Source organism: Bubalus kerabau, chromosome 1 (assembly GCF_029407905.1).
Source record: "Bubalus kerabau isolate K-KA32 ecotype Philippines breed swamp buffalo chromosome 1, PCC_UOA_SB_1v2, whole genome shotgun sequence".
NCBI classification, from domain to species: Eukaryota; Metazoa; Chordata; class Mammalia; order Artiodactyla; family Bovidae; genus Bubalus; species Bubalus kerabau.
Window position 1 is genome coordinate 90,068,689 of NC_073624.1, and position 12,531 is coordinate 90,081,219.

Sequence of the window (12,531 nt, forward strand, 5' to 3'; positions counted from 1 at the left end):
TATGTGGCCTGGGCAAACCCAGCAAAGTGGGTCTTTCCTGGTTGGTCTCTTCTTTTGCTCACTTCTCCCCCCGAACTTCTCTGCTGGCCCTCAGCGGGGCTCACCCTTCACGCCTGCCCCCCAGCCATGCCACTAGGTACCTGGGGAGACAATGCAGATGGCCATGAGCAGGACATGTTCCTCTTCATGCAAATTCAGCTTCTTCAGCCCCACTTGGAACTTGATGAGGGGCTCGATGAGCTCCAGGCTGTGTCCGGCTACAAGAGAGAACGGCCCGCTGCTGTGAGCATCAGCAGGGGCCAACCACCCTACTCTACCCGCCCTCTGGCCTGACCCTCGCCCTTCTCTCCCAGTTGCTACCTCCCTCCCTCTGAAGTGCCTGGTGGGGCAAATGACCCCAGCAGGGGTGGAGCTTAGGCAGGTGGAGGCAGAACCCAGCCACACCTCTGGTCACGTCGCTGACTTGGTACTTGTAGTCCGGGCTGCCACAGGTCCAGGACATGTCATCCAGGGTGAAGGACTGGTTGGAGCGCAGCATGATGACCTCAATGGCACTCGACTTCAGCAGCACGATCTGGTCGTCAGGGGTGAGGTCTCTGCCAGGGAGGGTAGAGGGGGAGGTCAGTTACTCGTCAAGACCTTCATGTCATGCCGATCAGTGCGATGCTTTGACAGGCATACCCTGCCAGGTGACCAGCATGTGCTCTGGGTCCTCCACCGAGGAACTTGCAGCCTGGGTGGAAAGATCAAGACTGTTTCTTGAAGGAGAACAACTCAAAGGTGTTATCAAATGCCAGCTGGTGTAGCTCAGCCACTAAGACAGGGAAAATCCAGTGACTTTCTAGGGTCTCCCAAGTCTAAGCAGTCACGGTTCTTCTAGGGTCAGGAAGATGGAGCCTGAGGAGGCTCCCAGGGCTATGGCATGAGTATGTGTAAGCTAAGACGCTTCAGTCATGTCCGACTCTTGGGACCTCTTGAACTGTAGCCTGCCAGGTTCCTCTGTCCATGGGATTCTCCAGGCAATAATACTGGAGCGGGTTGCCGTTCCCTTCTTCAGGGGATCTTCCTGGCCCAGTGATCAAACCTACGCACGACTCCTATGTCTCCTGCATTGGCAGGGAGGTTCTTTACCACTAGCACAAGCTGGGAAGCCTATGGCATGAATATGGAGGTCTGCAAAAGCATGGCCAGGACCATCCTCAATGGCTCCTATTCTTTGGTCCTTCTAGTAGTGAAGTCAATTCTGTCTCCAGGACATCTCTGGCCCCACTCCCTCCAGGCTGTTTTGATTCCGAATTCCATCATCTTTTTCAGTAGCCTCTTATTAGAATCCTGGAGTCAAGTCTCTAGTTTACCTTTCTTACTGTCGCTACAGGAAAGTGTCATTCCTGTGCTCAGAAATCCCCAGTGACCATCCAACACCCTAGGGTCAAGCTCATACTCCATAACTTGGCTCCAACATGTCTTTCCAGCCCTGTTTCCCATCACAGACTCCACCAACCCTCCATTCTAACAACATAAAACTACTCCATGTTTGGATGCCAGGCATTCTCACACTGCCACGCCTTTGAACATAGGACAGGTCCAGCTTAGAGAATGCATCTTCTTCTGGTCCTGAGTGCAGTTAGGCCTCCCTTGGATCCCTCCACCCTCTGATTTTCTTCACTGAATTAGAGCCATTCTTTTAAGACCTGCTGCACATTGCTTGTACTCCTATTTTGCCTTTCCTTATTTTTCAAATTAATTAATTTATTTTAATTGGAGGCTAATTACTTTACAATATTGTAGTGGTTTTTGCCATACATTGACATGAATCAGCCACGGGTGTACATGTGTTCCCCATCCTGACCCTCCCTCCCACCTCCCTCCCCATCCCATCCCTCAGGGTCATCCCAGTGCACCAGCCCTGAGCACCCTGTCTCATGCATTGAACCTGGACTGGCGATCTGTTTCACATATGATAATATACATGTTTCAGTACTATTCTCTCAAATCATCCAACCCTCTCCCTCTCCCACAGAGTCCAAAAGACTGTTCTTTACATCTGTGTCTCTTTTGCTGTCTTGCATACAGGGTTATCATTACCATCCTTCTAAATTCCATATATATGCGTTAGTATACTGTATTGGTGTTTTTCCTTCTGACTTACTTCACTTTGTATAATAGGCTCCAGTTACTCCTGTCCTTTAGATGCTTGTCTCTGGCTCTTCCTCATAAGCTGCTTGAAGGCCAGCACCACACTCAAACTGATCACTGAGCCCTGAGCTTGACAAGAGGGTCAATAACTCTGTGTTGATGAGTCAAGAGGCTCATGACTAGTTCCACTATTCTGAGTCACGAGCTGAGCTTATCTGAACAAAGACAAGGAAAGAATCAGGGCCCACAGATCAAAGTGCTTCCACTTCTCCTTCCCTTTCTCTTTCTGACTGCGTGCTTCCTCTTGGGTATCCTGTTGAGGGGCTGTCACCCCCTGTGGCTGCACTTTGGAATGCAAAAAGGTGGGAAACAGATGTTAATGGATAAGAGTCCTATGTCAACAGGTGATGGGTGAGGAGGTGTGGAAAGCTTGCATGATTAGATGGGCACCAAAGGGCCTGTGTTGAAGGCAAATCACAAAGTGTTGGAGTTGGAAGGCCCCTTCTAGAGACTGTAGTCCAGTTCCTTCCTCAGCATCTCCAACAGATGGCTCTCACACAACCACTGCAGGATTCCCCTGGGGCCAGGGAGCTCCCAACCTCTGGCCACAGTCACGAGGTGCTTGGCTCTAGGGCGAATAACGTCTTCTCCTGTTGAGCAATAACGCACAAGATGACACACTCATCCATGGCTTGTAGTTCTGTCCTCTCAAGGAAGACAGAACCTGAGTTCTGCATTAGCCGTGGGCGTGGCAGTGGTTTAGTTGATAAGCTGTGTCCGATTCTTTGTGACGCCATGGACTGTAGCCTGCCAGGCTCCTCTGTCCATGGGATTTTCCAGGCAAGAATACTAGAGTGGTTTGCCATTTCCTTCTCCAGGGGATCTTCCCCACCCAGAGATCACACCTGGGTCTCCTGGGTTGCAGGCAGATTCTTTACTAACTGCGCCACCAGTGGAGCCCAATCCAGGGAACATCCCTTTAACCACTTAAGGAAAGCCACCATGTCCCCCTCCCCTTGCCTCTTCTCTGGAATAAACAACCCTGATGCCACAGTGTCTGAATGTCTCACTATCCTTGGCACCCCTCAATCCATATTGAAAAAGTGAAAACTAACACCACCCTCATTTGGGTTTTAGTTCATGATGCAAGTAAGATGTGTTCATTATTAAATCTTGGGAAAATACAGACAAAATATAAAGGCAAATAAAAATGGCTCATAACCACAAGAAACATTTTGATTTATTTTCTTCCTATTTGTTTTCCATGCAAATATCTCTTTTTCAAATGTGCACCAGGTCATAGTAATCCTGTGTCCCACTTTCTATGTCAGTTCATAGTACGTGGCATCATGTTACATCAATGTGTTATAGGTTATTTAATCAGTCTCCCACCCACCTATGTTTGGGCACTTTGGTCACTTCTAAGTTTTGCTGTTTGGGGCTTCCCTGGTGGCTAGTGGTAAAAAAATCCACCTGCCAATGCCCAGAAATGTGGGTTTGATCCCTGGGTTGGGACGATCCCCTGGAGAAGGAAACGGCAACCCATTCCCGTATTCTTGCCTGGGAAATCCCATGGACAGAGAAGCCTGGTGGGCTACAGCCCATGGGGTTGCAAAGAGTCGGACGTGACTTAGTGGCTGAACAACAACAGCAACGAGTTTTGCTGTTATAAGTAGTTCCATGAGGGACATCTTTGTACTAACGTTTTGTTTAATGGCCCACTCAGAATGAATGGCCGGAAGTGAACAAACATCCCATGGGTGCCTGGCTACCGAGATTTCAGCAGGACCACTGCCTACTGTGATCCAGACATACTACTTGTATGAAAGCAAATCTAGAACGACCTCGAATTACCACCCACAGCCTGGAAATACAGGGACTTTCTAAGTGCAGCTTGCAGCCAGAACTGGTAATGGTGGTAGGTGGGGGTAGCGGTGGAAGTAAAGGGGAAGTCAGGAAGAGACCTAGGTCTTCCTGGTTCCTGCATCAGCTCTGGCTCTGGGCTTCTCTCTGGACCTGACTAATATTTACACCCAGATCAGTTTTCACCCCTGAGGCCGCTTCTGGGCACCTGAGAGATGCTCTGGGTATGTGCTGCTTGTCTTTCCCATTCCCACCAGGCGGTGTCCAGACCCTCCCTGCTTGTATTCCCTCAGCTACATTCACTGCAGCTGCTCACATGTTTATCTCTTCCATCCGACACTGACCCTCTGGAGCCCAGTCATCTTTGATCTCTCATGGTATATGTAAGAAAGCTGAGTTCTGGACAGATGCATAAGTGAATATAGAGGAAAGGCGCAGGAGGAGGGAAGCTGTGACCCCAGGCCTTTGACCCAGGAAGGAGTCCCTAGGGATAAAAATAGTGGTGAGGTTGAAAGCATGTAACCTTCTGGGGTTGACTGGGTCTGGTCCCTCATGCACACTTCTGGGCAGTGAAACCTGGGGTCCTTGGTTCTCAGATCCAAGACCACCCGTGGTCATTAAGTTGCTGCTCCTGATGCCACGTTCCCCTGCGTTTCTCTTGCAGGGCTAAGGGAGGGAGATTTGTGGGATGCAGACTAAGAGGCTGAGGGAAAGGAGGTGGGAGGCAGGAGCAGAGCCAAGGTCACACTGCAGGGCAGTTCACACCCAGCACAGCCCATCCAGTCCTGCCCCAGTTTGGCCCCACACCCGCACTGGAGTCGAATCCTGTATTCTCACCTCCACTCATCCACACAGAAGTCTCATCCTGCCCTCCCCACACTTTCCACCCCTGCCTCCAGGCAGCAAGATCAAAGCTACCAGGGACGCAGCCACTGTTCTTTCACTTCTTGGAAGAACAGAACCTCTAACTGCAGAAACCGGCAGAACCAGAGAGCAGATGGGCTGGCCCTGCCTGGGTCCCAGGAGCCTAGGCTCTGGTCCAGGCCTGGTGCAGCATCTGCTTCATCCAGTCCAGGGAACATCCACATCACCGACCCTCCCAGAGCCCTTGCTAAGGCCTGCTCCAGGTTTATTGGAAAACATTCCACTTTGCAACTTCTCAAGCCATGCCGAAGCCAGAAAAGTCAACTCAAGCATGTTTAGGACTGATTTCATCCATTTGGCCTCAATAGTCAGGTGGTTGCAGTACCTGTTCGTATACACCTCACTTGGGCCAGGACTGCAGGGCTAGACCAGGGAACTCCGGAGAATGAGACTTAAAAGGGAAAGAAAGGGGGAGATTTTAGCTCATCCTTGGGGAGAAGAGGGCTTCCCAGGTGGCGCTAGTGGTAAAGAATCTGCCTGCAATGCAGGAGATGCAAGTTTGATCACTGGGTTGGGAAGATCCCCTGGAGGAGGGTATGGTAACTCCAGTATTCTTGCCTGGAGAATCCCATGGACAGAGGAGGCTGGTGGGCTACAGTCTATGGGGTTGCAAAGAGTCAGACATGACTTTCACTTGGGGAGAGGAATTGAGGGGCTAGTGATGCTATTTTGTATGAGGGTGTGTGCGGTAAGGGTAAGGGATGGGGGCCAAGAGAAAGACGGGCTCAGGTTACTTAGTGGAGGGGGTGCACTGGGGTAGTCTGGTTAAACAAGTCATCTTCTTTCTAGGATGATTTTCGTAGGTGGAAAATCACCCAGCCACCACTGAAAATCACCAAACCTCAGCCTCTGGACAAGGCTCCGGGTGCTCTCTGGTCCACTGGGCAAGGAAGGAGGAACCCTGTGCAGAGGAGGTCTGCTGCTCCTGGAATTCAGCCAGGAGCTGCCTGCTACAGTGTATCCATCAACAACCTGAAGTGTTTTTTTCCTCTAGCTATTTACACAAAACAAGACTTTGGAACAAGTACAGTTGGCCAACAGTAACATGAAGGGAGGAGGAGGGAGTTGGAACTTGTACTGAGCAGAATGTGTCATCAGTTCCAAGGAAGGGCTCTGGAGGGTGAATCTCGGGCCTCACAGACAACACCCATTCTGCCTGCCGGAGTGGCCTTTACTCCTTTTAATGTGACCAAGGTGTGCGATATGGTAAGAATGTCTCAACACCATTCGATGTTTTCGCTTCTTTGCAATTTTCATATTAATTCCAGGAAAGAGCATTGGCGAATACCTGGTATTTGAATTGGTGTGAGGCATAAAGTAACAGACAGCAAGTTGTCTCAGGATAGAAACAAACTGGGAAGTGTTGGGTTTGCTGCCGCTGCTGCTGCCGCTGCTAAGTCACTTCAGTCGTGTCCGACTCTGTGCGACCCCATAGACGGCAGCTCACCAGGCTCCCCCGTCCCTGGGATTCTCTAGGCAAGAACTCTGGAGTGGGTTGCCATTGCCTTCTCTGAGTGCTGGGTTTAGCTGCACAAATTACTAACATTTAGCTGGTAGTGTGGTAGCGTGGCAATTTTGACAGCAGCTGATGGCTTCCCTACACAGCAGAGATTGCCCAAACAACAAATGCACCCCCTGTTAGCTTCCATCCAGAGCTGGCCAACATACAGTCATTTTCTAGCTCCCAATGTTCTAGCCCTGAATCTGAGCATTAGTGTTGAGGAAGCACACTGCCCCTTTCTGGTATGACTTCATCTATTGCTATTAGTTGAAATGATGAGAATGCTGCTTGATATTCATTAATTTACTTCATGTCTCAACCACATTGTCTATGTATTTGATGACAATGTCCCAAATGAACTTTTAGAAAGAAGGAGGCTATAAACATTCATAAGTGTAGATTTGACTGCTTCCCAGCATATCTACTAAAAGTGTCAACTTTTACATACTTTCAAGAATATTTAATGCTGCATGACCATTTAAATGAGGAGGGCATGGCAACCCACTGCAGTATTCTTGCCTGGATGATCCCATGGACAGAGGAGCCTGGCAGGCTATAGTCCATAGGGTCGCACAGAGTCAGACTTGACTGAAGTGACTGAGCACACACGACCATTTAAATATAAGTGTTATATACCATTATTACCAAAACAATAGAACATTTAATTAGAACATTTAAACATGTATAAATGAATCCATAAGGGAGGGTCTCTACTTCAATTGAGGGCTTCCTGGGTGGCTCAGAAGAACGAACCTGCCTGCTAATGCAGGAGACGAAAGAGATGCAGGTTCGATCCCTGGGTTGGGAAGATCCCCTGGAGGAGGAAATGGCAACCCACTCCAGCATTCTTGCCTGGAGAATCCCAAGGACAGAGGAGCCTGGAGAATCCCATGGGCAGAGGAGCCTGGCAGGCTCCAGTACATAGAGTCACAAAGAGTCGGACACAACTGAGTGACTAAGCATGCATTGCTGCTGCTGCTAAGTCACTTCAGGACCCCAAAGATAGCAGCCCACCAGGCTCCACCGTCCCTGGGATTCTCCAGGCAAGAACACTGGAGTGGGTTGCCATTTCCTCCTCCAATGCATGAAAGTGAAAAGTGAAAGTGAAGTCACTCAGTCATGTCTGACTCTTCGCGACCCCATGGGCTGCAGCCTACCACGCTCCTCTGTCCATGGGATTTTCCAGGTGACAGAAGCATGCACTACTTTAATCGAATTTCTTATACTTACCTACTTTGGCAAAAAATATCTCAGTACTATTAGGAAACGGCCTTGGGTGATACATAAATTGGGTGAAAGATACCCAGGTTATAGATGCGAGTCCCTCTCCCTCTAGGATTTCTAAATTACTTTACAAACTCAGCCCTTTCTCCACTCTATCACTTTATCCTGATTTCAGAATTGGGAGTGAAGGATTAATGTAGGTTTCATTTAAAAGGTTAACATGAGGGACTTCCCTGGTAATCCAGCGGCTAAGACTCCACGCGCACTCCCAATGCAGGGGGCCCGGGTTTGATCGATACGTTGCAACTTAGAGTCTGCATGCCTCGATGAAGCTCAAAGATCCTACGTGCCACAACTAAGACCCAGCTCAGCCAAATAAATAAGTAAAATATTTTAAAAATAAGAAGATAATATGAGAATTAGATTCAAGGCAGCTGGAGTGGACACAGCAGCAAACTCAGAGTTCTCAACCCAGTTCTGACACACCGGCTCCAACACTGGAATTCCTGGTGCTGAACTTCACTGGGCGGTGTCTGTTCTCTCACATCGATACTGTGAAGGATCCATGGCTTTCCACTGTTGGCCTGCCCCATAATGCTGGAGAGGCTGTACTTCTCAAATACAGATTTCTGGACCTCGCCTAGAGATTCTGATTTAGGAGGTCTGGGATAGGACCTGAAGGTGTATTTTGGGAAGCAGTAGGTTGAGAATTTCTAAGACTTCTTTGGGCTCAGGATAGGATTCTGACTTTGTCTTCTGGATGTCCCAGAAGCTCCTTACCTGAACCCTGGGATCATCTTGGCAAAGCCGATGACCTTTTGGATGCTGTAACTGACCAGGTCAGCCAGGTGGGGCAGCATGGAGAGCTGGGACAGGTCCAGGGTCACAGAAGGGTCATCGGAGTCTTCTTCATTCAGATTCTGGTTGGAGAAGCTGGTTGGCTCCATTGTGTCTGGGGAAGGAATAGGGAAGAAAAGGAATTACTTGAGCCAGCCTTCCTCCTGTGAGGCCCTCCTGTTCTCTGGCAGCAGCGCCAGTTGGGAATTCAGCATGACTGCCTCTCTCCAAAGTCACTTCTGCCCAGGCATCCCCCTGGGGTTTCCCGCGTCTTTCTTCAACAGAGTGATGAAGCATGAAAATCAAATAGCAGAGACATTCTGAGATATGAGACTTCTTTAAGAGTGATTCTACATGTCATTCCTAATGATCTCGAGTCAAAGATGAATTTGGAACCAATAAACTTGTGGAAAACAATGTTCAGCCTCACTAGTGATCAAAGAACAGCCAAGAACATCCACTTTTCACCTCTAAACTAGAAGCAAATATGTTTAAGGGTTGATACCAGTATTTGTAAAGATGCAGGAGACAGGCAATCCTTGTGCAGTGTTGGGGTGCTAAAGGAAGCACACATTTGTGCAACTAATCTAGAACGCAATTTGACCACAAGGGTCAAAAGCCTACAGTCACGTACACTCTGTGATCAGCAATCCTACGTCTATGAATTCAGCATAAGGAAAAATTCAGAATGAGTGCAAATATTTAGCCACAAGCACACTGTTATCTTCATCAAGAGCTGGGGGGAAAATCTAGATATCCAGTAATAGGGGGTTTAGATGTGTTATTGTACATTATACCCCAGAATACTATGCAGCTTCAAAAATGATATTCTAGGTATGTACTGAATGGCATGAAAATATGATATAGGTGCTAGTGGTAAATGCAGGTACCCTGCCTGGGTAACCTGCCTGCCAATGCAGGAGACATAAAGAGATGCAGGTTTGATCCCGGGATCAGGAAGATCCCCTGGAGGAGGGCATGGCAACCTACTCCAGTATTCTTGCCTGGAGAATCCCATGGACAGAGGAGCCTGGTGGGCTACAGTCCATAGGGTTGCAAAGAGTCGGACACGACTGAGCACACACACACACACATACATACCAAACATACCATGTGGGTAGGTGAGCACCTCAGATTAATTAACCTATAAGGGGAAATTGAAACTTCTAAATAAGACAAAGCTGTTATTAAAAGTTGAAGTACAAGATAAACCTATTTGCAAGGCAAGAACAGAGATGCAGACATAAAGAACGGTAATGGGGACAGAGAGCAGGTATGGAGAGGGTGGGAGGAACTGGGAGATTAGGATGAACATATATACACTACCATGTGTAAGCAGATAGCTAGTGGGAACCTGCTGTGTAGCACAGTGAGCTCATCTCAGTGCTCTGTGACGGCCTAATGGGGTAGAATGGGCTTGGGTGGGAGCGAGGTCCCGGAGGGAGGGGATGTATGTACATGTATAGCTGATCCACTTTGCTCTATAGCAGAAACTGTATAGCATCGTGCAGTTGCTTTACAACATTGTAAAGCAATTATACTCCAAAAAAAGGTGAAGTACAAACCGATGTATAACATACAGATTGACCTTCATTGATAAAAGTGATTATACCATAAAGTAAAAAGAGTAGGAAGGTGGATAGAGAAAATTAACACAGGAGAGGGGTTACTACAAGGTTAACTACAAGGGGAGGGGCTCAGGGATCAGTTATCTGTGCAGCGGTCACAGCAGATGGGTAGACACAGGATGTGTTCCGCTGTTATCTCTGTCTAGTTGGCACAAAGACCCCTCCTACCTACTCTGGATCTGGGCACAGATCCATCAGTGAGTCTGGAAGCACCATGTCTGAGGGTTCCAGCTCCCCAGAGGGGAGGGAGCTTTTCCATCCCTGCCCTCCTATCCAGCAGACAGCAGCTGGATTGGGTGAGAGGTAGAGGGATGAAGACAAAGATAGGGGAGGATGAGGCAGGAAGATGCAGAGGATGGTAGAGAAGGACAATAAGAAAGCAAGGATGAGTTGGAAGGGACAGGTCCTCCAGGACCTCAGTGGAAGGTGGCTTGAGTGGAAGGTGGGCTTCCATGCTGAATTTCACCTTCCAAAGGCTTAGGCTCTGGTGACTAGTTAACAACACTGTTTGCTATATTTAAAAGTTGCTAAGAGAGTACATCTTAAATGTTATCACGGAGGGTGGGGGAACTCTTTGTAACTCTATGAGGTTAACTAACTTACTGTGGTAATCATTTCCCAATATATACATATATCAAATAATTATGCTATACACCTTAAATTTATACAATGCTGTATATCAATTGCATGCGTGCATGCTAAGTTGCTTCAGTTGTGTCCGACTCTTTGCGACTCCATGGGCTGTAGCCCGCCAGGCTCCTCCTCTGTCCAAGGGGACCCTCCAGGCAAAAATACTGGATTGGGGTGCCATACCCTCCTCCAGGGGATCTTCCTGACCCAGGGATCAACCCCACATCTCTTGCATCTCCTGCATTGGCAGGTGGATTCTTTACCACTAGTGCCATCCTATATTTTTATAAAGTTGGAAAAAACAAAAACCAAACCAACAAACAACCCACCCGGCAGCAAGGGCCCAGGCTCAAAGGACCACTGAAAGGAATCAGGTCACTCCCAGGGAGGGAGCCCGGGGTAGAAGCCTGGCTTAGAGGAAAGAATAGAGGCTCTGCAGACAACAGCTTGGCCTCTTCCTCAGAGTCCTCAGCACGGGCCCTTGGGCAAGTCACACCTCTTCTCTAAAAAGGGGTTGTTCTGGGCAGTGCACAGTAGTAAGCGCTGTCCTTCTGGCTGCAGCCAAGGGTAGGTGGACTGGGAAAGCTCTAGGTCCTTGGGGAGGGAGCATGCTATCCCTCTCACCTGGAGAGGAGGTATAGTGATCCGAACAGGAGGAGGACGAGTTTCCAGAGAAGCTGGGCGTGAGTATCGACCTCAAAGGACGGTTCCCCTCGTCCTCACTCTTGCGAACTGGAGGCTGGAAGGGAAAGGTGGAGTGTCAGAAGCCCACATTGGAGGTCACCTTCCTCCCCCAGCCCTGGTCTTTTGTTACAGGAGGGGCAGTCCTCCCCAGGGTCAGAGGGCAGAGCAGCTTCCAGCGCTCCCCAGGTGCTGTGCCCAGATCCCCTCGCCCTCCAGCACATATACCCGGAACTGGCTGAAGTCCGAGTAGGTGTCGTCGTAGGTCTTGTGGTGGGCTTCCAGCAGGGTGGTGATGATGCGCTGCTGCTCCTCCGACAGCTTCGGCCGCAGGCTGTCCTTCAAGGCCTCCTCCTCCTTCCGCTTGAGGATCATCTCCCGCTTCCGCTGCACTTCTTCATCAGTCAGGATGACTGCAGGAGTGCCGGAGGGGGGTGTCAGGAGGGTGGGACCTGCAGCGCCTCCAAGGAACGTTCCTCCGGGTGTAAAGGCCCCAGATGGGAGGGGCTGTGCCCTGACACTCGGAGCTCACCAGGCCATCCTGCCACAGGGACCCAAAGCCCATGATATGGATGGAAGAGTGGGTCCTGTATGTTGAAAAGGCAGGAGCATGAGAGAGGAGGAAACAGAGGATTTGGGAGGCAGGATGCTTGGGCATCATTAAGGAGACCAGGATCCCAAGAACAAGATGTCTGACTCTGAACAGATTGAACTCTCCAGGCTTCTCTTTGCTCATTTCTAAAATGAGGAGTTTGGACCATAGGATCTCTCCTAAGATCCTTTTTTGTTCTTTCTTACAGGAAGCATGTGGTGTGGGGATCCTACCTCAAAGGACCAACTGCTTTGAGACCTGAATGCAGCCCAGCACAGAGCAGATGCTCACTCAGGGGGAGGGAGGGTGCAGGGTCCCAGCGTCGGAAGCTAGGAGATGCTGAGAAGACCGCTTTACGTGGTCATCCCCACGTAACTTTCCAGGCATGTGATCTACTCTGACCAAAGTAGAAAGACTTTGCCTCTTAGATTCCCTGCAAAACAACCCCTCCTTCAGTCCTTCCAGTCTTGAAATTTCTGCCCAAGGAAGTTTTCCAGTCCTTCAGAAGTCCCCGA

At 49.3% G+C, this 12,531-nt stretch overlaps 1 protein-coding gene across 2 annotated transcripts in view; it reads right to left on the reverse strand.

The window, feature by feature from the left end:
- VDR (vitamin D receptor) overlaps positions 1–12,531 on the reverse strand; it is a 63,018-nt gene that overhangs the window by 1,517 nt on the left and 48,970 nt on the right. For both annotated transcript variants that reach the window (XM_055581922.1, XM_055581928.1), the window contains 5 exons: positions 11,653–11,837; positions 11,368–11,482; positions 8,429–8,600; positions 445–596; positions 141–257 (listed from right to left, as the gene is read on the reverse strand). In XM_055581922.1, coding sequence (XP_055437897.1) covers positions 141–257; positions 445–596; positions 8,429–8,600; positions 11,368–11,482; positions 11,653–11,837 — 741 coding nt within the window. The remainder of the gene's footprint in view (positions 1–140; positions 258–444; positions 597–8,428; positions 8,601–11,367; positions 11,483–11,652; positions 11,838–12,531) is intronic.